General features: G+C 35.0%; 1 protein-coding gene across 6 annotated transcripts in view; it reads left to right on the top strand.

Moving 5' to 3' along the window:
* The first annotated feature begins 4,034 nt into the window (after positions 1-4,034).
* The window catches only part of LOC128231821 (tumor necrosis factor receptor superfamily member 16-like), a 126,686-nt gene continuing 105,939 nt past the window's right edge, over positions 4,035-24,781 (top strand). Inside the window, exons 1-7 of one of the 6 annotated variants that reach the window (XM_052945025.1) lie at positions 4,035-4,170; positions 4,986-5,073; positions 8,247-8,691; positions 9,348-9,512; positions 10,144-10,282; positions 10,984-11,078; positions 11,642-13,643. In XM_052945025.1, the coding sequence (XP_052800985.1) occupies positions 5,035-5,073; positions 8,247-8,691; positions 9,348-9,512; positions 10,144-10,282; positions 10,984-11,078; positions 11,642-11,658 (900 nt within the window). In that variant the 5' untranslated portion in view covers positions 4,035-4,170; positions 4,986-5,034 and the 3' untranslated portion in view covers positions 11,659-13,643. Of the gene's footprint in view, positions 4,171-4,985; positions 5,074-7,933; positions 8,149-8,246; positions 8,692-9,347; positions 9,513-10,143; positions 10,283-10,983; positions 11,079-11,641; positions 13,644-24,781 lie in introns of those variants that run through there. The other 5 variants (XM_052945026.1, XR_008260443.1, XM_052945024.1 and 2 more) reach the window with 5 other exon arrangements.

Here is a 24,781-nt window from a genome sequence, read left to right as displayed (position 1 = left end):
GTGTATTTTAGTGCTTATACAGAACAACAAGATGAAAACAAAACTTTGCAGTAAATTTCGTTTTTAGAAGATTTCAAATCTAATATCAATTATACAACTATTAAGTACGCGCTGTAATGAGTATCACACTTTCTTGGACAAAAACATGTCGTTGTGGTTTACTAGTAACTAATTGTGTTTTTATGTGGGACATGGTTTAAACCGTTTAAATTTTAAATATTTGTTAAATTATTATTTTTATAGGCGTATACTGTATTCCATATTAGCTCATCCTTAATGTATTAAAAATACGAATCATGATATCATTGATGGAATCCCATGTATCTATTTCCAAAAAAAATCAACGATAAAAATTGTTCCCGTGTTATAAACTGAATACTAAATAGCCCTCGATAGGTTTGGACTCCTTTTAACAGGAGCTAACCAGTGCTGGAGTCTGTAAGTCAAAACTTTTAAATAACCTGCCTTAATGCCATTTAGTTTAGTCAATGTATCACTTTTTATTAAAGATATGCATTCTATATTTCAGGAATAATCCATAACAAACATGTGGGGTTGTATACTAGTTGTAGTAACTAGTGGTATGTTAGTGCTGGCTGTATTCACACCAGGAATTTTTGCACAATTTAATAACACTTATTATTCAATAAAAGTTAACCTTGAAACCATCGAGTGTAAAATGTGTCCGCCTGGCAGTTACTGGATTCAACATTGTAGTCAAGATGGTGGCCAGGCAATATGTCAGGACTGTCCGGATGGACGCTTTACAGAGGACTACAATATTGTGCAAACTGTGGTGTCAAGAGCTTTTCTCCCGAATCGGACTTGTGCATATTTTGAGATGTGATTGCAGAGCAAGTACAATTCGGTGCTTACCCACCCGTACGAACATTCTCACGCATGCAAACATAACTGTTATGCAAAGTGCCTATACCAGAACACTACAAAACTGATAAGCACTTTTTAAAAAGGAAAAATGCACATATTTATAAAAGTGGTGGCGCTGTTGCCCTAGTGGTGGCGTTGTCGAGTATGTTTGGCCCTTGAAGTAATATAAAAAGTAAACGCTTTTGGAATGAATATTAAGGTTGCTATGTTTATCATTCATTGTTATGCAGGTTATTCATACTTCTTGCGGATTTTTGAAATATGTCCGTTAAATGAAATTATCAAATAGAATATAAACCATACTCATGTTTGTTCATGTAAACATAGGGCACAGCTCCAACACGGAAGTGTTGACAACTCTTTTTCTTTGCACCACCGTAACGTGGTGGAGCTGGCGTTTAGAGGCCGTGGTAATGAAATGAAGTGAACGTCACGATTATGATTTTAAAGAGATTCTTGTTACTTAAAGCGAATGATAACCTAAGAGTACATTATTTCTTTATTAATCAGTAGTCAATTTTATTTTTTTTTATTTACGGGATTGTACTCATTCCGAGAGGTCTGCCATTTAAAAAATCGTAAAACAATGTTCAAATATTAGTAAAACAGAAGCTTACCGTTGTTGGAGAGTGTAAATCAAAGCTTAGCCTTATATATTATAGGAAAAATCCATAACCAAAATGGCACATGGTCAGTCTGTCAGTGCTGACGGTTCCCGCAACAGAAACTTTGGCACAGTTTGGACAGTTGTATTATTCAACAGAAGTAAATCGTGAAATCATCCAGGGTAAAATGTGTCCTCCTAGCACTTTCTGGAAAGAAAACTAACAAAGACGGTAGCCAGGCAGTATGTCAGGACTGTCCCGATGGGCGTTTTACAAAGACCTACAATTGAGTGCTTTATTGTAGAACGTGTACCGACAAGGGCAGTAATGTCAGGTGCGGCCATGCTTCCCGGTTCATTGTTATGAGTGGAAAACGTCCTCGATTCAGTGAGTATTACCACTGTTTTCTATATGTTTCAACGATAATTTTTAGAAACAGGCTGTGTGTGAATAACACGTGATAAATTACGTCATATATGCTACGTCGGAAGGCAACATTGTGCTTAAAATGAAGACTTAAGTCGAAGATAACTTTTCAATCACTACACCATTTTAAATGTAACAAAGGGCAGTCTATGCCACCTTGGAGCCCCGCCTTCGTTGTATTACCGGAGTTTGATAAGGTGATTAGTTTCAACAAACACCTCGACAAACCTGTTTCCAAAATAATGTTTTGACAGTGCTCCGTCAGACGGCCGTATTGTGAAAAGTTTTGTCGAAGTGTTTTAAGAAACTAAACTCTCAATCAAACACTGGTAAACGACCGAAGGCGGGGCTCTGTTTGTGGCGTAGACTGCGCTATATTTCATTTAAAATGGTAAAGAAATAGGAAAGTTATCTTTGTTTAAGTCTTCATTCGAAGCAAAAGTTTGTTTTCGGACGGAGCGTTTATAACGTTATTTATCACGTGGTATACACACACTGACAGGGCACTGTATCTAAAGTAGAACTGTCATTATTTTGAAGGTTATATAGTTAGTCGAGACACGGTTATGTCCTTATATAAAACAGTTTTATCACCTAAGGTGTAACTTACAACATTTAAGACCTTAAATTGTTGACTGTTTCCTGCAGGTTGTCTCCCTTTTTACTTCGATTGCCAAAGTAAACATATATAGCACACTGTTTAAGGTTAACTCTTAGTTCCTTTTCATTGCTATTTCCTAAAAATGTAGTTTTAATTAATCCACAATTTTACCTTACATTATTACATAAGCAATTACTCCGTATGATGAAATAGCGAAAAAGAGAAAATTGTCGAAACCTGACATAAACTTCGTATCGATTTGTACAATGCATGGAAACTTACTAACTGAAGTACCACATAGTTCAAAATTAATTTATTTTTTCGCAGTTTTCTCGTATTTTATTTTTTCGCAGTTTTCTCGTATTTTATTTTCAATTAAAAAAGATTACTCGGTATGTCTACCTAGTGGAATTCACTCCCGTAATGCGCGATTGGTTAGTCGATGTAATCACGTTATATAACAAAGTAAGGTATTTAGCTTAAATATTCCAACCGTTTAGGGTACTGTAAGCCTTCATAGCACAGTGGATACCACACTGGACTGCAATTTTGGCGACACCGGCTCCAACCCTGTCTCCGACCCGACTTTTTTCTACAATTATGATATGAAAGAGTAAAACATTTTTTTAGATAATTGTCCTGAATTTCTTTCCAGAAAAAAACAACAACTTTGTGGTGCCAATCTGGTGTATTCATAGTTCCTTTTATATATAAAGAACCTCTATTTTTATATTATCATCAAGTATGCAGAGTTAATTGATTATGTCGTTTATATGGACTACTTTAAAGCGTCTTGTTTTTTGTCTATTTAGATTCAGGTTTCATCTCTTCTTTCGTTTCATCTTTTGTTCCCTGAAAATAAATAATGTATCTGTACACCCTCTTTTTTAATATTATAACTGGCCAAATTAATTTTTGTGAAAAACTAAAACAAAACGACTGGTAATTCGGGTAAATACAGTGTGCCATAGATCTTCCAGATTTGGGATGAACCTAGGTTCTAAAAATGTACAGAATGAACCTTTTTTGTATATCAAAGACACCAAATATCTTCAGATGTGTTGTTAAACTCATTGTATGTACCCAAAATGGTTTTAAACAACATTTTAGTGACAAACAATGATTCAGATGCCTGTGGTTGAAATTAGCCGGTTTATCATTGTTTTTTGCAAGATAAACAAAATGTGTGGTCGTCTGCATCGCCGATTCCAAATTTGTTTTTGAATGTGTTCAAAAACTACAACACCAAGAATATCAGACAGTATACCACATGAAAGCGGAAATTATGTGCCGTACCATGGGCTAGGTCTTGTTTTAATTCGATTCAAGATAATAAAGAAAACGTCAAAAACATACGTTTTGTTGTCTCAATTTCTCCGTGGTCGTTCGTATTTGTGGTCACGTGATTGTTTTTGCTCCCTCACACTCACCGAATCGAGGACGTTTTCCAATCAAAACAATACCATGAAGCACGGACGCACCTGACATTGCTGACCGAATGTAAAGGAAATTATAAACCATTGGGTGAAGTGTAGGCAGAGGCGTGTACGCAAATTCACGACACGAAACCGGAGTACTGGAGAAGAAGGAAGGGTCGGCGATTTTTTAGAAGTATCGCCGTGTAAGCCTAAATATCGCGTGGCGAAATAGGTATGTTGTTTTGAATTAATCTCAAACCAGATCTACTTATAATATTTACATTAAGTGAGTCTGCCTCGGGGTCACAGCTTTCTGATAAATTATATTGTTATATTGTCTCTGAATAGCCTAGAATATTGATATTTGGTATAAAATGGTTCTTCATCAAATTGTTCAAATAATGTCCCTGTGGTCCAAACCCTATACCGCCTCGGGGTCTAAGGTTTTCTATATACATAATATAGTACAATATTTGAAAACTTTCTCTAAAATCATAAGGCGTAAACCCTTGACATTTCGTGTGAAGTCTCTTGTATTGGTTCTTTACCAATGTTTTAATTATTGTCAAAGCTGGCTCAACCCGGGGTTCCTTGGTTTTCTACATACTGATGTTGTAAAATTTGTGTGCATGTTCTGGGGTGTTCAGTTTGTCTGGAGGGATAGGTGCAGGGTCCATATAACGAAACTGAAGACACTAAGTGAAAAAGGTAATACAATGGGGCTTTTGTTACAATAAGTAAACATTTGTCAACACACACGTAGAAAGAAAATTGTAGATTGACCATAAAAAATTGTAAGGTACACCATAATACAATAAGCTTCCAAGAGACATAATTAGACCTGCTATTTCTTTGTCAGTGTAAAGAAAACCGACAATGCCCCTTGTACTACCTTTTTTCTTTATGAATTATTTTGAATAGACTAAGTAAAATTAATTGGTGCATATGTGCTAACACTGTGCTAAATATATCAAGGTGGTGGTAAAAAATAATCTTCTTTTCACTTTTCAAAGTAAATTTAACATTTTTTTTATATTAAATTACCAGAGCCAAGGTGGAAAGAGACATAGGTCAACTGGGCTATTCGGTGTCCTCCATGGTGAAATCAGGTTGCAGCCGGATATATAGCTTGCAGGTATTAATAAGCATGCTTAACAGCTCTTAAAGCTGCCCTCTCACAGATATACTGTTTTTACAACTTTTTTTATTTTTTGTCTTGGAAAGAGCATTTTTTTGCGTAAATATCTGCAAACCAATGATAAAAGATTGCTGACAAAAGATCAGATCACAGATTTTCATATTTCCGTTCGAAAGTTAACGTTTTATGGCATACATGCAAAAAATGAAAAATGCATAAAACATTCTTTTTTTAACGTAAATATAAAAGTCTGCAATCTGATTTTTATTTGTCAGCAGTCTTATATCACTGGTTTCCATGCATTTTTGCATAAATTGGCTCGTTCCAAGACAAAAAATAAAAAAAAGTTGTCAAATCGTACAATCTATGAGAGTGCAGCTTTAATTGTAAATTTTTAAATTAAATTATTTTATGCACTATTTCAAAATGTTTTATTGGCATAACCTGCAGATTTATTTTCAGGTCAATGTGTCCATGGTCAGAAGAGAAGTTTCTAATAAATAAATAAATTAAACATGTTTGGCCCACACACTTGTTAGACAGGCTGATCAGGTTGATGCTCCTAGTAGTGAAAAACTAGAAACAGTATTGGCGAGTGTTGGTGTTGGCTGAAAAGTGCATTTGTTTTATGAACATGCTTAATCATGAAAAAGAAAATTTACGGAATTTTACATACAAGTATTGATTTGTTTAAAGCTGCACTCTCACAGATTTACCGTTTTAACAACTTTTTTATTTTTGTCTTGGAAAGAGCAAACTTTTGCGTAAATATCTGCAAACCAATGATAAAAGCTTGCTGACAAAAGATCAGATAGCAGATTTGCATATTTCCATTTGAAAATTAATGTTTAATGGCTTAAACTGCATAAACATTAATTTTGAACTGCAATATAAAAATCTGTGATTTATTTTTTTATCACTTTATTCTTATATCACTTGTTTCCATGGATTTTTGCAAAAAATGGCTCGTTCCAAGACAAAAAATAAAAAAAGTTGTCAAAACGTTCAATCAGTGAGAGTGCAGCTTAACTCAGTTCTCCACCATTTATGCACAGCAAAGGAACAGCATGAAATCACCGCCCCCCAACCCCCACCCCCCAATCGTCCAAGTTTACTTTTTATTTCTATATACGAGGAGAGCAGTAATAAAATACACCCAAAATGCACCATTTCGGACTAGAAATTGTTAAAAGTTTCTTGGGGGAGGACGTCAAACCCTCCCTGCCAAAACTTTAAAACAAATAACTTTAATTTCTGTGGAAAGGGCGCAAGTGAAAAGGGTACGCCCCTAAGTAACGCTAACGTTGAAACCTGGATCTGCCCCTGACATAATATAAATCATGAACCCACTGTACCAGCTATATATGTTTAAACTTATATAAATAAGAAAATGAAAACACCCTTTCAATGCTTAGATGTCTTTTTAAAGTTAATATCTTACATTATTTTGAAATGGACGCATTCACACTCTTAAAGGGAATAAAGATTCGGTTAGAATTAATGAATTTTACATACAATATTAACACCCAAAACAGACAGGTATTTACTATTTAATCTTCTGTAAATGCATTCCAGATTCAGGCGCTAACAGGTCATCTAGTTGTGGTTTCAAGTTACTGGTTAACTAGAGAAGATTCGTGTTACCACTTACTGAGTGAAATTCGACAATCATAAGTAGATAACCAGTTGTATAAATCTATTTATAGATAACTGGTAACACAAATCTTATCTAGTTAACCAGTTATTATGTTACTTATTAATTGGAATTCGCAAACCACAACTACGGTAGTTAACCTGTTAGTGTTGTTTAGCTAAAACGGGTAATCGGTGGCAGTTCTGTGTTAATCTTTCAAAAACCTGTTAGTGTTGTTTAGCTAAAACGGGTAATCGGTGGCAATTCTGTGTTAATCTTTCAAGCCTTTTCTTAGTGTTATGGTAGTTATCTTACCAAAAAAGTATCATGAATATTAACTAGAAAGCTAGATAATTATCGCAAAAAATAAAGTGGTTAACACGAAACAATTCGCGAACGCTATCAGGTTATTCTACAGCAATAAAATGCCACCATACAAACAAGGCCATGTAAAAAAATATTTTACAAATGGCATCATATCGTAGTCCATTTCACGAAACATTAATCATAGAATCCTTGTTGAGTGTCAATGTTTGAGTTAGTACAAAACTCTATTGTCTGTGCATTTTAGCGCCAAAATCCTGAAAGTAAACATACGAGTATATCATATTTTCTTCCATTTCTGTTTTGGCAGATTTCAGATGTAATAATTTTCTACCTCTATCATAATAAGTACGCTCTGTTATCAGAAGCCTACTTTCTTGGACTAAAACTTACTCTTTGCACAAATTACAAAAAAAAAATATAGTAGCCCCATACTTCCAATACTAGCTGAAAAAACAATCAGTTTGTTATTTACATGTTTTCAATTGTAATGTCACTTGAGTGCACGATGAATTCTAATACCTGTTGTGCCTAATTTGGTTGACTCTTCTGGGTATTTTTTCAAATCCGTACATATTACCAGGTATGTTTATTATTTTGATCAACATGTAATGCTGTTTACCGTAATGTTTTTATCCTAACATTTGGACTCAATATAGCATTGATAGAGGAATTAATTGTTTAAGGGTAGTCCATGATTTATTCATTCATGATCTTGTATCAAAACTAGAACACTTTAAAGGTAACTTTGGTTGTGATTTTCGCCCTATTTTTTTGTGTACGAGACGTTGCTAGTTTGTAATGATAACAATTTTAAGTATGAGTATTATTCATACATATTAAATCAATAAAAGGTTAAATTCTAGATTCAACTTTATGGAATCCCACTTCAATCTTTTTCAAAACTCACCTGGATGGAATGTGACACTCCCTTGTTCATAGTTATATAACTTTTGATGAATACAATTGACATTATAGCGGATTTAAACAGTATCAAGTATTGGTTATTTTGGGATTGTACAAATTTTTTAAGAGGTTTCCCAATATCAGAAATAGTAAGCAGTGACTTGAATGTACAATATTTGGACTAAATTAAAAAGACGCTAACTGAGTGTGTAAGTTAACACTTAAAAAATACCTTAATTAATGGCATTTAATTTTGTCAATGTATCATTTGCATTTCATATAACTTAAGATAATTTTGCCTTCTAAGTTTCAGGAACAATCCATAAACAAAATGGGGAGTGGTATACAAGTAACTACTGGTTTGTTGGTGCTGGCTGTATTCACACGAGGACTTTTGGCAGAATTTGATGACAATTATTATTCAATAGAAGTTAACCATGAAACCATCCCTTGTAAAATGTGCCCGCCTGGCAGTTACTGGATTCAACAGTGTAGTCAAGATGGTGGCCAGGCAAAATGTAAGGACTGTCCTGATGGACGCTTTACAGAGCACTACAGTCGAGGGATTTATTGCGAAAGGTGTTCTGAATGTAAAGGAAATTATAAAGAATCACGTGAAGTTGTGGTAAAGGAGTGTACGCGGTTTAATGACACGAAATGTGAGTGTAAACCAGGGTACTGGAGAGAAGGACAGGTCGGGGATTGCCGAGAAGTGTCGCCGTGTGAGCCCGGATATGGTGTGAAAAAAATAGGTAACTATGTTGTTTTGCATTTATCTCAAACCAGAGTATTAAGAATATGTTTTACTTAAAGTGTATTGTAAACCCTTTTGTAAAATTGTTAAGTGTATTGTACATCATTGTTTCATTCAACAAAGTGTATTGGCGAGTGTACTGGCACATTGATTGAATTGCAAATTGGGCTGAATGGGCTTGATCCTAAATGCAGAATTTCATCATTTAAAACATAATCCAATGCTTACTTCCCCTTGCATTATAAAAACACTATTCTCATCAAGGGAAATTACTGCGTAGGAGTTTAATTGATTTTTTACAGGTTTGGCGATTTCATCAAAACCTTTGTTCCCAAAAAGTGAATACATCAATTTTGATCCCTTTGAAATCCATGGTTTAGTTATGTTCATTTTATAATTATTTCGGACCAAATTTTGAGAATTGAGTCCATTTTACCATGTTTAGTACTTAAATGGTTATACGATGATGATATAAATCTCTTTCTGCATACATTGTTTTCCATGAACTGTATTGGTAAGCAAAGTATTGACATTGTGTCATGGATGGAAATTCAAGTGCATAACTACAAAAACACTATTGCAAAATGACCTACGGTTGATAGGTCCATGGTGATATGACAGGGCAAAGTTCAACCTAATGTTCCTTACTTACAGCGAACAGTCACAATGATACAGCATGCGAGAAATGTGTTAACGGGAAGACCATCTCAAACACCAGCTCCGAGGTGACGCCATGCCAGAACTGCTCAGTTTGCCCCGAGGGATGGGTTAAGAAAAGCTCATGTAACAAATATGAGGATACTGTCTGTGTCAAAAAAGGTGGTTCATTATTGTAAATATAAACATTATGAAAGTGTGCGTCATGCTAAATCTTAAACTGTGGCCATAATTTAAAACCATAAGAAATTTCAGTAAGCATGTGACATAAGTATGTACTTGGCACCCATCTGTTGTCCTCTTGGTTAGTTGTAGAAGTAAAATATTTCTGACCATGCGTTTACAAAAATAGACAGTCATATCATCTATGTAAAAATATCAGCCTTATAGCCCTTTTATTGATGATGTTAAAGTGTAAACATTTTCCTTCAAATAAATTGTCATGTATTTTAATAGCTTATTTTATGTATTGTCCAAGGTCAAGGTTATGTAATATATGTATGGCAACTCAAACTAGTATGGAGTGAAGGAAAACAAACACCGGTTGAATGGAACATGGGCATTTATTACAAATGCCATACATGTTGTTATGTAACAAAGAACGTAATTTTGAAATGTTTTCCCAAAGACAACATATCTTGGTGGACAAAACCGTCAAAAGGAACCACCGCCCACAGTATCTTTGGAATATCAATACATTGGTAAAATCAAAAAATGCCTTTAAAAAACAATTATACTTGTTTTCGTCGTACCACACTATTAAACATGTATGTATTACATTGGTTTATTTCAGATGAAGTAGAGGATAACAAGGTTGGTCTTATTGTTGGAGTGTTCTGTGGCGTACTGACTGTACTCATTCTTGTGGGTATCATCCTTTTCTACAGTTGTCCAGAAAAGACCGCTCAAGTTCTTCAAAAGTTGCGTACTAGGTACTTAACTTATTACATATACATAATGTAGGCTTACTGACATTGAATGCACCATTTTTATTTCACTCAGTGCTCAGTGAACTGATGGAAAGAATATGAGCAGTTTTTCATTCATAAAGAAATGAAACTAATATTGTAAATTAGTAAGTGTCCTTCCAAATTCTTACTTTACATACTATTGATTCTCAAATATATAATGTGACAAAAGTGTTTAACAGAGAGGCGTATTGTTCAAATCAATGATACCAGAAGTATGGACTCACCATACTCAATGCTTACCAATTGGTTTAAATGAATAATACTAGGGCTTTTATTATCCCGACACAACTTGCTTTTGTGCTTGGCATGTTGCGTTGGAGGATTTTTTTCCCCACCTGTTTGTAATTATTATGTCTCGTACGATTCCGCAGTATTCGTGTCATATTTTGAAATAAAATATGAGAGTTGTTTATAAACCAGAATTCATAGTATGTTCTTAAAAATGGCGTGTAGTAGTTGTTTACTGAAATAAGTGGTGGTTTAGGTAGGGGACGATTCAAACATATTTTAACAAGACAGATGCTATCTCGATCAAGCTGATCAGAAGTAAATTGTTAAACTCCTTATCTGGACATGGAAAATTCTTAAATATTACCTTCGCCTTTCATTTTGTCACTAACTAAAGAACTTGATAAAATCGTTTTGTTTTATTTTTCCTGCAGCTGTAGAAAAAGGCAACGTCATGAAAAACACGATGACGTGGAACAAGCCACCCCACTACAGGAAGGCAATGCTATTGAGATGCTTCCAGTAAATGGTAAGTACTTTTTAGCTAGTCGAGCCAATGTTTTGTAATAATCGCTGCCTTGGTGATCTTGGTGTCACTGTTATAGTCATCTTGCAAAATCCCTAATTGACTAAAAGTTGAAAATCGTTAACTCGATAAAAGTCGATTAATACAAAACGTTTTACACATATATGACGGTATGCATGTATTGGACAAGAACCCGTGCATCTGACTAACACATTTGCTTTCAGTGACTTGAGAACCAATGTCAATCACTGGCAACCGCTTGTGGTATTCTTGTTGTATAGTCAGGGCAGCTGTTGGTTTGAAACTAGCCATACATTCAAGGCACCTCAAACATAACCTGAATTATTCCAAAATATAGAACGGAGGGAGAACATGAAACTAATGAGATAAAAAAATATTGGAAGTATTTGTAAATACAAGACCCACCCTGTTGTCCAACTCTGTGTTTATTATATCAAGACAGTGTACTCTTATAAATGTACAGTTAAACATTATTATTTTTATTTGCTTCCCAGTTTAGTGACTACAATGAAACTAATTTCATTATTTGAATATTTCCATTTCAGGAGGAGACAACAGTTAGTACCCCCCTTACGTTAGAATACTTACTGCACGAACAGGTGTCAACTTGCCACACTCATATGCGAGCTCGAGAATCTCATTGGCAGAAGCATAAGCTTGAAGACTACGAAACATATACCATGTGTATCAACAGGGGTTGAACTGACTATGTACAGTAGAACTTTGTAAGATTGGCATGTACAGTAAAACACTGTAAGAATGGCATGTACGGTAAAACACGGCTAGAATGGCATGTATGGTAAAACACGGCTAGAATGGCATGTACGGTAGTACCCGGTTAGAACGGCATGTACGGTAGGGCACGTCTAGAATGGCATGTACGGTAGCCAATGACTGATTTATGAGAGTATTAGCGAGTATACATCTTTGAGGCTGTTACATGTACATGTGTTTTTAATTCTGTACTTTATTGTTACTGTTCAACCCCTTTGTATTGTTTTTGTTTTGTTTATTAGTCTTGTTTCATGTGCATGTTGACATACATTAACATCAACTTTTTTTTTCATAAATTTATGACATTAGTTTGTATTTATTTAGAATATTTATATTTATTCCATGTAGAAGTTTTCGAATAAACACAATATTTTTAAAATTTAAGAGAGTTCCTGACGATTTTGTTGAATGTTCAGGAACATTTTCATTTTGCATATTAGGGCTGACTTTTCTTATCTGGTGTCTTTCATAAAGTTCAAGTACCCTTTAAAAAAAGTCTCTTTAAAATGTTAACCCGAGTGCTAAATCATTTCTCAATCTTGCATTAAATTACATTTCAACCTTTTTGTGGGAATAATTATGAGTGTCTAGAAAATGGTCTATTCAATGAGTCTATATTTAATTTGACATTAGAAAATACGAGCATAACAGAGGGCATTTTAAGAACATTTGGACATTTTTCATTATTACAGGCATTACTTTTTTATTACAGGCATTATTTTTAACCAGGTTTTCAACGAAAACCAGGTTATTAGAATGAGGTTGTCGTTGGGCGGGCGGATGGGCGGGCGGGCGTCAAACATTGGTTTCTGTTCAATAACTTTAGTTAGCATTGATAGATATTGATGAAACTTGGTGTGTAGGTAGCTTATGGGAAGAGCTAGCTTGGGATTGCTTTTGAGGGGGGTAGGGCTAAGGTCATGGTCACTGTTACTAAAAATAGAAAAATGGTTTCTGCCCAATAACTTTAGTTAGCATTGATAGATATTGACGAAACTTGGTGTGTAAGTTGCTTATGTGAAGAGCTAGCTTGGGATTGCTTTTGAGTGGGGAGGGCCTAAGGTCAAGGTCACTATTACTTAAAATAGAAAAATGGTCAAGGTCACTGTTACTAAAAATTTAAAAATGGTGTCCGCCCAATAACTTAAGTTAGCATTGATATATATTGATAAAACTTGGTGTGTAGGTAGCTTGTGTACAGAGCTAGCTTGGGATTGCTTTTGAGGGGGGTGGAGCTAAGGTCGAGGTCACTGTTACCAAAAATAGAAAAATGGTTTCTGCCCAATAACTAAAGTTAGGATTGATATATATATTGACAAAATTTTGTGTGCAGGTACTTGTAGCTTACGTGAAGAGCAAGCTTTGAATTTCTTTTGAGGGGGGTGGGGTCAAGGTCATTGTTACTAAAAATAGAAAAATGGTTTCTGCCCAATAACTTTAGTAAGCATTGATAGATATTGATGAAACTTAGAGCGAAGGTAGCTTATGTGAAGAGCTAGCTTGGGAGGTGGGGTCAAGGTCACTGTTCCTAAAAATAGAAAAAATGTTTTTCTGCCCAACAACTTAGTTAGAATTGATGGATAGTGATGAATCTTAGTGTGAATATAGCTTATATGAAGCTGCAGATTGAACTTGCTCATACAACAAATTAATTGGCTATAATTTCTGATTGCCCATAACAAAAACCTGGTTTCGTCGCATTGAGGCGTTTCTAGTTATTTTTCAAATTATTTTTATTGATTTGTTGTTGAATAAATATGTTGTTTAAAGTTTTTTGCTGGTTCCTTTTTCTCTGTTGCATTTGGTGCTCTTCCCAAACTTCAAACCTCATTCACATATTGGGGACTTTCCAGCGTATGACAAAATCAAGGTGTTCTGTTAAAGCTGCACTCTCACAGATTGTACGATTTGACAACTTTTTTATTTTTTTGTCTTGGAACGAGCCAATTTATGCAAAAATGCATAGAAACCAGACAAAAATTAGATCACAGATTTTTATTTTCAGTTCAAAAATTGTTGTTTTATGCATTTTTCTTTAACAATAATTAACGGCTTAAGCAATAAAACAGTAATTTTCAAAATCTGCGATCCGATCTTTTGTCAGCAATCTTTTATTGTTGGTTTGCAGATATTTACGCAAAAATTTGCTCTTTCCAAGACAAAAAATAAATAAGTTGTAAAAACGGTACCGTATATCTGTGAGAGTGCAGCTTTAAATATGTCTGTATCATCAATTTAATTCAACTTTATTATAGCAAAATCAAATATAAACTGACCAATGAAGCTCGTTGTTTTGAAATAGATAACAGGGTTTTAGCTAAAGAGTTAAGGACGGGTACTGCACCCTGTCCTTTTTTGGAAGTACTCTTCTGCCCTCATGGCGATCAGCATGTGCACTCCTCCGTCTTCATATAATTCAATGCTTAAGACTGTAAAATATATTTTTTTTATTTTTGATTAAAAATATATTCACTTGAAACATTTGGCAATTGAAACCTACTATGACTTCAACTGAACACAATTTCCAACATTTTCGGTCAAATTTATAATGTTTAAATTATTCACTGCCCATTTCTTCCTAAGCGCCCTGTCCCTTTTCTGCAGCACCCTGTCATTTCTTAAAACCTGGCTAAATCCCTTAGAAGGTATGTCTACTCAGAAATATTATTTGAAAAAGCGATCGTAGGAAACATGCGTTGGTAAGATAACCCCTGATCATTTTGGAGAGGAGTGCAGTGCACAAGAACCATAACTCTTCTGAGAGTTTAAACGCCCTTCACTTTTAAACTGATTTTGTCTGGAGCATATCCTTGTGATTTTCCCAACTTATGCACCAAACTGTACTGTACTTATTTTTGCAGTGGATATTGCGGTCTGTGGTGGCTTCCTGTACAATTTGCGCTTCTCTTCCCAAGTTATATGCAAAAGCTCTTTTATTCCATAATATTGATAGACACAAATCCTCTAAACATTCAGCTAAAGTGTTAAAGAAGCACTCTAACTCCTAAATAAGATGTACCACAATTACTGTAATACAATTGTTTTAATTTACCCAAAAGGATGAATACATATCTAAAACAGTGGTTCTTATGAAGGATACTGTGTTTAATTTAAAAGAAATGTGCAGGGAACACAGTATTTCTACCTTATGAGACGATAGTTGATCGCCGTAAAGCTTTTAGCACTCACCAGACATTTAATATTTGTGCGTTTTCAGCTATCAAATATACGGTTATAATATTGTTGTCAGTAATAAATATTTTCCATATTAAATGCATTATTTAGAATGTAGTTAAAGGTTTATCACTCAAAACTTATGTTTGTTAGACATGTGTATTGATTTTAAGTTAGAAAGAGTGTCACTTTAATGATTGTGCTTCTATCCACAACCTACTCTTTGCCATATGTAGAATTGTGAGTTTTGAAAGATAAATTGATAAGTAATATTTTCCACTTTGCGCTTTCTTTTTCGACTTTGTACATCATCAGTGAGCAAACATTGTTGCCAAAAATAGGCTTGATACTTTGATGTCATCAGAACCAATAAAAAAGTTTTGGTATGAAGTGTTTATTCCAAAAACAGACACACGATGACATTCATAGGTCTGTATTGCGTCTTAAACAAATATGACATTATAATGATTATAAATAAGGCACAATATACACAAGAGATACCCATTAAAAGCATTACGAAATGGAGAAGACAACAACAATATGATACCAAGGAATAAAAAAAATGAATTAAAAGAAAAAAATAATTTAAGATAAAGTCATAATACATACATACATAATATTCAGAGAAAGTGTACGACTACTTTTAGGGAGATACTTTGAGAAAAAAATACTCCTGTAAGAATTTTGCCATTTAACCATGCACAACAATACACTCAGAAAGTTTCTGTATAGTTAGAACAGCAGTTAGCCGAATTTCATTACATACAAGGCAAAGCTTGAACACAGAAGTGGTTTAAAGATATTCACAATAAACAAGAAACATGAAATGGCTTATTATCCAAAACATACTTTTACTGGCTGTATTGGATAAATTAAACATGCATGCAAGCCAAAAGAACACACTGGTAAAACATGCACTTGATCTCAAACATTTAAATATAGCCCATTAGAAAAAAACTACACAACAATGTCAAATTATATAACCCTTACATGTCCATTAACAAAATCATCTGCAATACATCTTAACTTTATCCTACCAGATAACCCTGTTATTACTGGTAAATTTGAGGCATATGAAGTTAATTTTAATTCAAATTAAATATTACAACAATTAAACCTATAATTTTATACAGTAATTACAATAGGTTAATGCAAAAGTCAATCTTGATAATAAATATACCTGGTAGCTCTTCAGACATAACTGTGTGTATTTGTGGCCATTTGCAAGTTATGTGAGACAATGGTGTAGGTCATTTTGACCACCATTTATTTCTGTATTTCTTGATACTAAAGATCAGTCTGTACATTATTAATGCCAATTCTAGCCACTGTAGGAAACTTTAACAATAACTAAAGTTCAGTCTGAACACTGCTGTAGCTGGACACCGTGGATGATGAGAAAACACTGCTGTTACCATCAATGGAGGTGAGAGCCACTGTAGGAAACTTTAAAAATAACTAAAGTTCAGTCTGAACACTGCTGTAGCTGGACACCGTGGACGATGAGGAAACACTGCTGTTACCGTCAATGGAGGTGAGAGCCACTGTAGGAAACTTTAACAATAACTAAAGTTCAGTCTGAACACTGCTATAGCTGGACACCGTGGATGATGAGGAAACACTGCTGTTACTATCGATGGAGGTGAGGGACAGGCGTCGACACAGACGAGGAGACTTGTACTTGTTAACGTTGTAGGTTTGGCTCTTCGAACTGTCACCTTTCTTGGCCGATCGTATACTGAAACATAGTGTATAGCATGTAATTATTTAACAACCTGAAGAAAATGTTCGTACAGATTAACATAAATTTACAGGTATTATTTTATTTGGATTTTAAAAGAATTTGAGAAACAAAATAACTAAAATTGATGGCCCTACGCTATCAGTCACTCAAAGAACCATGGATAACATTTTTTTAACTATATTTCTTGTTTCAATAAAAAAAATACATTGCCATAATCAAGTCTCCACTCGGCATCTTCATTGCAAATGAAATAGCCTGTTTAGATTAAAATGTTGAACCATACCCGGTTCTTGTATTCAAAACCATCTTTTTTTACTAAAACACTCACCCTAATCTATTCTCTTTGCCCATAGGAAGTTCTATGGTCCCGTCCTTGCCCCGTAGACTGAGCATTTGGGTGGTCACCCCGTTACTCGAACCCACAAATACCGTGCAGGGTTTCAGAGCCACGCCCAGGTATCGAGGTCCCACAAGGTCGACAGATGTCTGCTTGCCCCTGTAATATTGAAAGAATCTCAGCTTAGTCATAAGTTTTTTGTAGGAATAGCAATGAATACTTAATCCGTAACTATCATTATTCAAATTGGTATATGTTGTTGGTCCTAGCATTTTGTGAACAGTTAGCATCTAGATATTTTTAAATAAGGACAAGGCTAAAAATTACTTCCTTAAAGCTGCACTCTCACAAATGAACCATTTTGACTTTTTTTCTTTTTTTGTCTTTGAACAAGCCAATTTTTGCGTAAAGGTCTGGAAACCAGTGATATAAGACTGAGGACAAAATATCAGATAGCAGCTTTTCATATTTAGGTTCGAAATGTTATGTTTTATGCTGAAATACTCATATTTCTTTGAGCATTTAATAGTAACACTTTTAGCCATAAACTTCAATTTTCGAACACTAACGTTAAAAACTTTGATCTGATTATGTAACCAGTATATCCACTGGTTTCCAGATATTTCTGCCAAAATTGGTTCATTAAAAGACAATTAAATAAAAAAAAATTGTCAAAAGGGTCAATCTGTGAGAGAGAAGCTTCAAAGGTAAAAAGTCTTGATGGATGCACAAAAGAAACATTTTAAACAAAAATGCATATAATTTGTATACAGATAAAAAAATATTTTGACCTTTTTTTTATTTAACTGTGGAATTTGTGGCCACCTTACTATCAATTTAAAACCCCTTTTTACAAGGCACCTATTTTATTATCGGTGCACAAATCATACGCTTTTGTTTTGTTTTGACCATTTATGTCAAATGAGTTAAACATAATAGTGCATTAAAATGAATATGTTTGTTTCATTCATCTACCTATTCTAGACTTTGTACCTAAGAGTAAAACACCAGTGTTACTGAATTAGTGAACCATGATCTTTTTAAAGCGTAATTTCCAAAAATCTTAAAATAGTCACAACCATCAGGTATTTCTTTACATTGTATCCATAATTTTTTTTTACTGAAAATTTAAGGGATTGAAAAATTCTTACACTTTTGAACCCAATCTACTGGCTTGGAGACCCAAATCTACCGCTCTGACATTGCCAGAGGTTCACATGTCTGGAATTATTTTAATTATTGAATATAACAAATCATTCTAAATACCAATACAAATGTTTGTATCCAACAAGAAAATGGTCAAAATAGTGGACTTAAGATGTACAAGAACTTATCTGTCTAGCTGTTTGCTTCAGAGCTAATCTGAAGAAAAGAAAAAAACACTGAGCTATTAGCCTACCTGATTTCCTGCTTACTGGCTGGGACAGTGATGGCTTGGACACTGGTGAAATATGTCACATACAGGAATGGCTCTTTGTACGCTGTGAAGAAAGTAATACATTATCAAGTACAGAACATAAATTTCATCAGAAAGACTTCTGATAGACCTTGGTAAATATAATATGCAGTTCATATACTGTATCACGATAATGAAATACGTGTGAATAAAGCATTGGATGGAATATGGGTCACTGTAACGGTAATGAATGACTATTTCTGACTATATTTAGCTGGTTCTGTATACTCACTACTAGTACAGTATACTGGCAGAGATCAACAACTATATGATCAGCTGTGACATGACATTGCTTTTTATGAAGATATATGAGGAACCATAATAAAATTTCTTTCTGAAACAGATGGTCAACACAAACGTAATTTTGAAAACAATTGTTGCAAACATAAAGTCTGTTAGTGAGTTGATTGAAAGAAGTTTAAATATTTGCTAAAATGAGTGTTTACCTAGAGAAAGAGGTAGACAGCTCCACTTCATGTCGGCGGGACGGCTTCTTCTTCCCTTGTTGTCCACATACACACCAAACTCTGAAAATGGGCGGTTACAATGATCAATCCTGCAGAGCAGTACCATAAACTTGTCTCGTCAATTCATTTTGGGGTTATTACGTGAATGGTCATTCAATATGAAATTTATTCTATTTATATCAAAATTGTATTTATACCATAAAAACTAATTTTATATTTTACAGCGCTAAATATATAACAAATGGCTGTATTGCTAGAACATTTTCAATGCTATTAATTTATGAGGTCACGTTAAAAGTTATTACACTAGTTATATATTTTCTCTGAACACAGCCAATGCTATTAAATGATCATGCTATAACCTAAAACAGTGTGTGTAAACCACATGATAAATTGCATCATAAATGCTATGTCGGAAGGCAACTTTTTGCTTCGATTGAAGACTTTAAACAAAGATCATTTCACTATTTCTTCACTATTTTAAATGAAACAGTGTGCAGTCTATGCCGCTGAAAGAGCCCCGCCTTCGGTCTTTTACCAGACTTTGACTGAAAGTTAAGTTTCTTAAAACACTTCAACAAACCTTTTCACAACACAGCCGTCTGATGGAACACTATCAAAACATTATTTTGGAAAGGGGTTTGTCAGTTTTTGATGAAACTAATCACCTAATCAAACTCCAGTCATAAAACGAAGGATGGGCTCTTTCAGGGGCACAGACTGCCCTTTGTTTCATTTTAAATGGTTTAGTTGAAGAAAAGTTATCTTTGTATTAAGTCTTCATTTTAAGCAAAATTTTGCCTTCCAACGTAGCAAATATGACATAATTTATCACATGGCATATTTAAATGTTTGGTTACCATGGAAACAGAGCAGAAACTCTAATGGCAGGCCTTCAGGTGAAACTTGCACCACAGCCAGAGGGTAGCTGTGATGGGTGGCCGCTCCAAATGCAGCAAATGCCAGGGAGCTGTCCTTCTTGTCCACAAACTCTGAAAACACAAGCATAGATACATAGTACACATATATTATCTAAAAGACAAAACCTAGAATCTTCCTAGCGTCTGATGATTTGATTTCTTTCAATTTTTTGGTAATTAGTTTGAATCAAGAGAAATACCTGTTTTAATAAAATCTCACATTTATTTGTTCTCAGATTTTACATTGATTACGATGTTTTCAACCTTCTTAAAATCTATTAAGTTTACCTACTTTTATTGACAGAGCACTGAACAGCAACTGACGGATACTAATTTCAACAGAATTCTGTAATTTTTAGCCTAAAATCATTCAATGTTCAACAGTGTTTCTTACGCTATTCCACAAAAAAAAAAAAAAATTATGTGGCTTTTGTTAACAATAAAGCTCTTTTATAAGCATGTTATGAAGTGTTATCATTGTTACACTAGTTTTGTTACAAACCACACAGTATATATTTTTTTATTTCTGGCTCTATAGAATGTGAACCAGAGTCCCTTTAAGAGATTTCATTTCATTTCATTTTAATTGATACACTATCTTTTTATACAGGAGCTCATTAATCAACCAGGGTCACTCCAGAAATCTGTGAATCAGAATTGTCTCATAGTAGGAGTGCCCATACTTTTACAAGTAAAGGTCACCATAACCATGACCTTGACCCCCAAATTCAATAGGGGTCATGTACTTCCCATGACTACCGGTAATGTAATTACTTACCATGACTCTGCAAGTCATCCAAAAGAAATTAATCAGAAATGAAGGTGTATCGGGGTTGACGCCTGACAAAGTCATCACTATGATTCTGCTATCCATCGCTGGCGACATAAATATTCAGAAACACCAACAAAAACTACTCTAACCTTATCTTAAAAACATTCTTACCCAGCAAACTGGGATGATCCAGATTGATCTTGTAGAATCGGTCAGTACCAATGATGGCAAAGCCCTCCACGACGATTACACAGCTGCATGGCTCCATTGAGGATAACTCCTAGAAGGGAAGATTGAAACAGTTGTTCAACAGGAAAAGCTTATTTATGTAGAACACTTAATATTCAACACATTTATATACAACTGTAATGCGTAAGCTCAAATGTAGTTTCACTGTTTTCTCTCAATGCAGGTCTTTGAATTGCAAAACTTTCCAAGTCCCAAACTTTGGTATTTTTAAGCCTTAAAAAATTAGCTCCGCTGGGAAACCACAAAAAAATCCTCATGTACCTATAAAAATGCATTTTCAATGTAGAGCATAACGGAAGAAAAATCAAACTGAAACCTGCTAACATCTTAAAACCCACCTTCCTAACACAAAACTGCCTCAGCTCAGGGTTATACTTCATGACTAGGATCTTCTCCGTCATGCCGACCACCATGTACACCGCGTCCCCACACATCCCGACGTCAAACACCGTGCACCCGACCACATCACTGACAACATTATGGTGGACAGGCTGGGTCTCCTCCCCGCTTGACTGCCCCAGGCGTAACTGAATGAGCTTCTTGTCAATTGTGAGAATACGTCGATCTTTGCCTGAAACAAGAAAATACACATCACTTGTATATCAATATGTATGATCTTACAAATTTCATTTTAGGGCTATTCCAGTAAAACATATACTAGTAACCCACAAGGGAAGGCAATTATTATATAAAGTATATGGGTGGGTGTCTTATTTCTCTAATTTGGACCCCGAAAGGGTAAATTTGCTCCTGTAGGGGGATGGTATATTTTAAAAGTGCCTTCCGCATGTGGTTATATGTTTAAATGGAACAGCCCTTAGCAATTGTTCAAGTAAGACTAATATTAAAATGTGAAGGTAAGAGTAAATCAATAATCTCCAGACAATTGAACTTGGCAAGTTAACATAAGAATTCATTAGCATACATAATCATATTTTGTGGTTATTAGGCCAGGTTCGGATTTATCTTTTACAGTTACTTATATTTCTTAAAAATTGTTTTAAATGTTTATCTACCGTAGCTGCAATGATGTTTCATTCCAATGAGCACAACAATTACTCTCTTATCTAGTATCATATTAGGGCTATTCCATTTCAACATATTACCCATGTGGAGAAGGCACTTCTAAATTATGCCATCACCCTACAGAAGCAACTTTACTCCTTTGGGGTCCAAATTAGCGAAAAAAGACACCCACCCATATACTATGAAAATAATTGCCTCCCCCCATGGGTTTTATGTTTTACTGGAATAACCCTTAGAATATGTAACAGTAATATTTCAATAGATTTAATCCTGTTAATCGATTCATCCTATGATTGGTTCAGTTGCAAACACAGCCATTACAGGCATTATTGTAAACGGATGTACAAATATTAATTTAAAAGAAATTTTCTGAAGAAATCGCTCAATCTCAACCATAAACTTAAGGACTAACTTACCCATAATAAGGACAATAAGGCTAAGTTGAGGAATAAACTTAAGGTGGTGGACGCTCTCGAAGGTGTTCAGTTTTGTGAGAACAGGAGGATCACGTGTTACATTCACCGCAAACAGGCCCTCATCTGCTCCAAGTAACGTTAACTGGAAACACAAGAAAAATTTAGGAATATTTAAGCAAAAATTCCAATTGTAAAACTTTAAAGGTGTACAAATTAGTGTTCAGTTCTGTAAGAACAGGGGAAATTTAAGTAACATTTACTGCAAATATGCCCTCATCTGCTCCAAGTCACATCAACTGGAAATACAACATTTTTTTATTTTTTTTTTAGTAGAAATGCTAGACCTGTGTAAAACTAAATTCAGTTTTGTGGAAACGGGTGGACCTCTGGTATTATTCAACGCAAACATAGCCTTGTCTGCCCCAAGTAACATCAATTGGAAATGAACCATGTTACAAACAATACATTTCAGTAAACAACCATTGAATCCCACTTGTTTAACTAAGGAGCAGTGAATATTCAAGCTCCAGTCTCTTCTCTAAACCTAGGTTTATTATTAACACAAATCATGTGCAAATTCAGATAACAGCTACATTTTCCTGATACATACCTATACAATGTAAATGTATGTAACAACATGATTATATTACAGAAAGCAATTATTCACTCATTCCTACAATTATTTACCTGCTTGCTAAGGAGCAGTGAACAGTTGAGTTCCAGTCTCTGATCTCCGCTCAGGTCCAGTAATGTGGTCATCTCCATCTTCTACAATACAAAACAGTGCTGATAAACATACATAATATTTGTAATACATTCCAATTACATATGCAAATCATTTTGAAAATATTGTGGAATTCTTAGTTTGCTCGGCAATGTCCTTCAGAAGTATTTGCACTCAAAAGACATGTAGGGACAAACATTACTGCATCATTCCCTATTAATTAAAGATACAACAACTGCAGAATTCTTTAAATTTCACATACTGAGCGTTTAACTTTGTCCCCCATCTGGAGGTGTTTGATGGCGGCCTCCAAGCTCGCCACCCACTGTTGTTTCTCAGGGAATCCCGGGGCCATAAGATAAAGAACCCTGAAATACAATGGTAGGGATCAACTGCTGTGATTACTACAGATAATGTTAACAAGATGACAAAAAAAAACTACTAGTCATCTACTTTTAAGATTTACTGGAATATAAAAATGTTTAACAAAACTCAAAGTTTTAAAAGCCTGGGATTGATTCAAGCTTGCAGGCTTGTGCTATTTTTGATAACTGAGTTCAACAGATAAATTATCTTATTAGTTTGCAAGCATGTTTTACGAAAAACGCTTAAAAGGTTAGTATCATGTTGGGTGTTCATTTTTAAATCTGAATCACCACTAAATTTGTTCACAAACATATTCTTGCAAGTTTTCATACAACAATCTGCTGATAAAATGACCTTTATGTACATAAAATATGCAGATAGCCTCTATAGAACTGATAAACCCTACCTGCCCGGCCAACATGTCGTCAATGGCTCATGCTCCAATCTAAACACGTATGGCAGGTCACTATTTGCTAGACTCGGCAACTCTGCAGCACTGACTGCGCTGTGTACAGTAACATCTGTCTCAGGGGGGACAAGGTCAAATGTGTCGCATGGATTGGCGTCGTTATCCTCGTAGAAGAGGAGAAGTATGTTGCCTTCCATTTTGGCATAGCGTCTTTCCCACCCAGGCTGCTTACTGCTCCTTTAATAGTTTCAAATATAATTATAGACTGTATCTATCAACCATCTTCAAGTATAGCAGGGGCCATCTTTTCAACGAATGTTAGCCAGTGTATCGTAAATACAACTTTTTGAATGATATGTACTTGGTTGTAATTATTAATAAGATGGCCTCGCAATGTATATCTTATCCTTGATACATACACATGTGCAAAAGGCTCCTTTTCAAGTGCAAATCTTTAATGGAGCTTAAGTCCTGTCTAAGATTTTTTGCACAACAACTACAACTTAAGCACCAAAATAATAAATTAACTATGCTTCAACAGAGGATCCCATAGTGTTGCTTGGCAACGCGGCTGGCCCCTTAGACATAAAGTAAGAGCTAAGTGAGAAACTTGACATATATCAACCCTACCTTGGTACCTTGAGCCAGCCAGTCATTGAAATCCCCTCTTCGCCCCCTTCCACAGGGGATCCCACAGTGTTGCTAGGCAACAGGGCTGGCCCCTTATCCATCATGGAGGTGAAATGGCGGACATACTCCGTGGGGAGGCCGCACGCTGGCTGGGCAATGTTAGAACACTTCACATGGCATACCATGGAACATTCTTTCAGAAAGGGAATAAAATAATAAAA

This window comes from Mya arenaria, chromosome 4 (assembly GCF_026914265.1).
Source record: "Mya arenaria isolate MELC-2E11 chromosome 4, ASM2691426v1".
NCBI classification, from domain to species: Eukaryota; Metazoa; Mollusca; class Bivalvia; order Myida; family Myidae; genus Mya; species Mya arenaria.
This window is presented reverse-complemented; position numbering and strand designations above follow the sequence as displayed.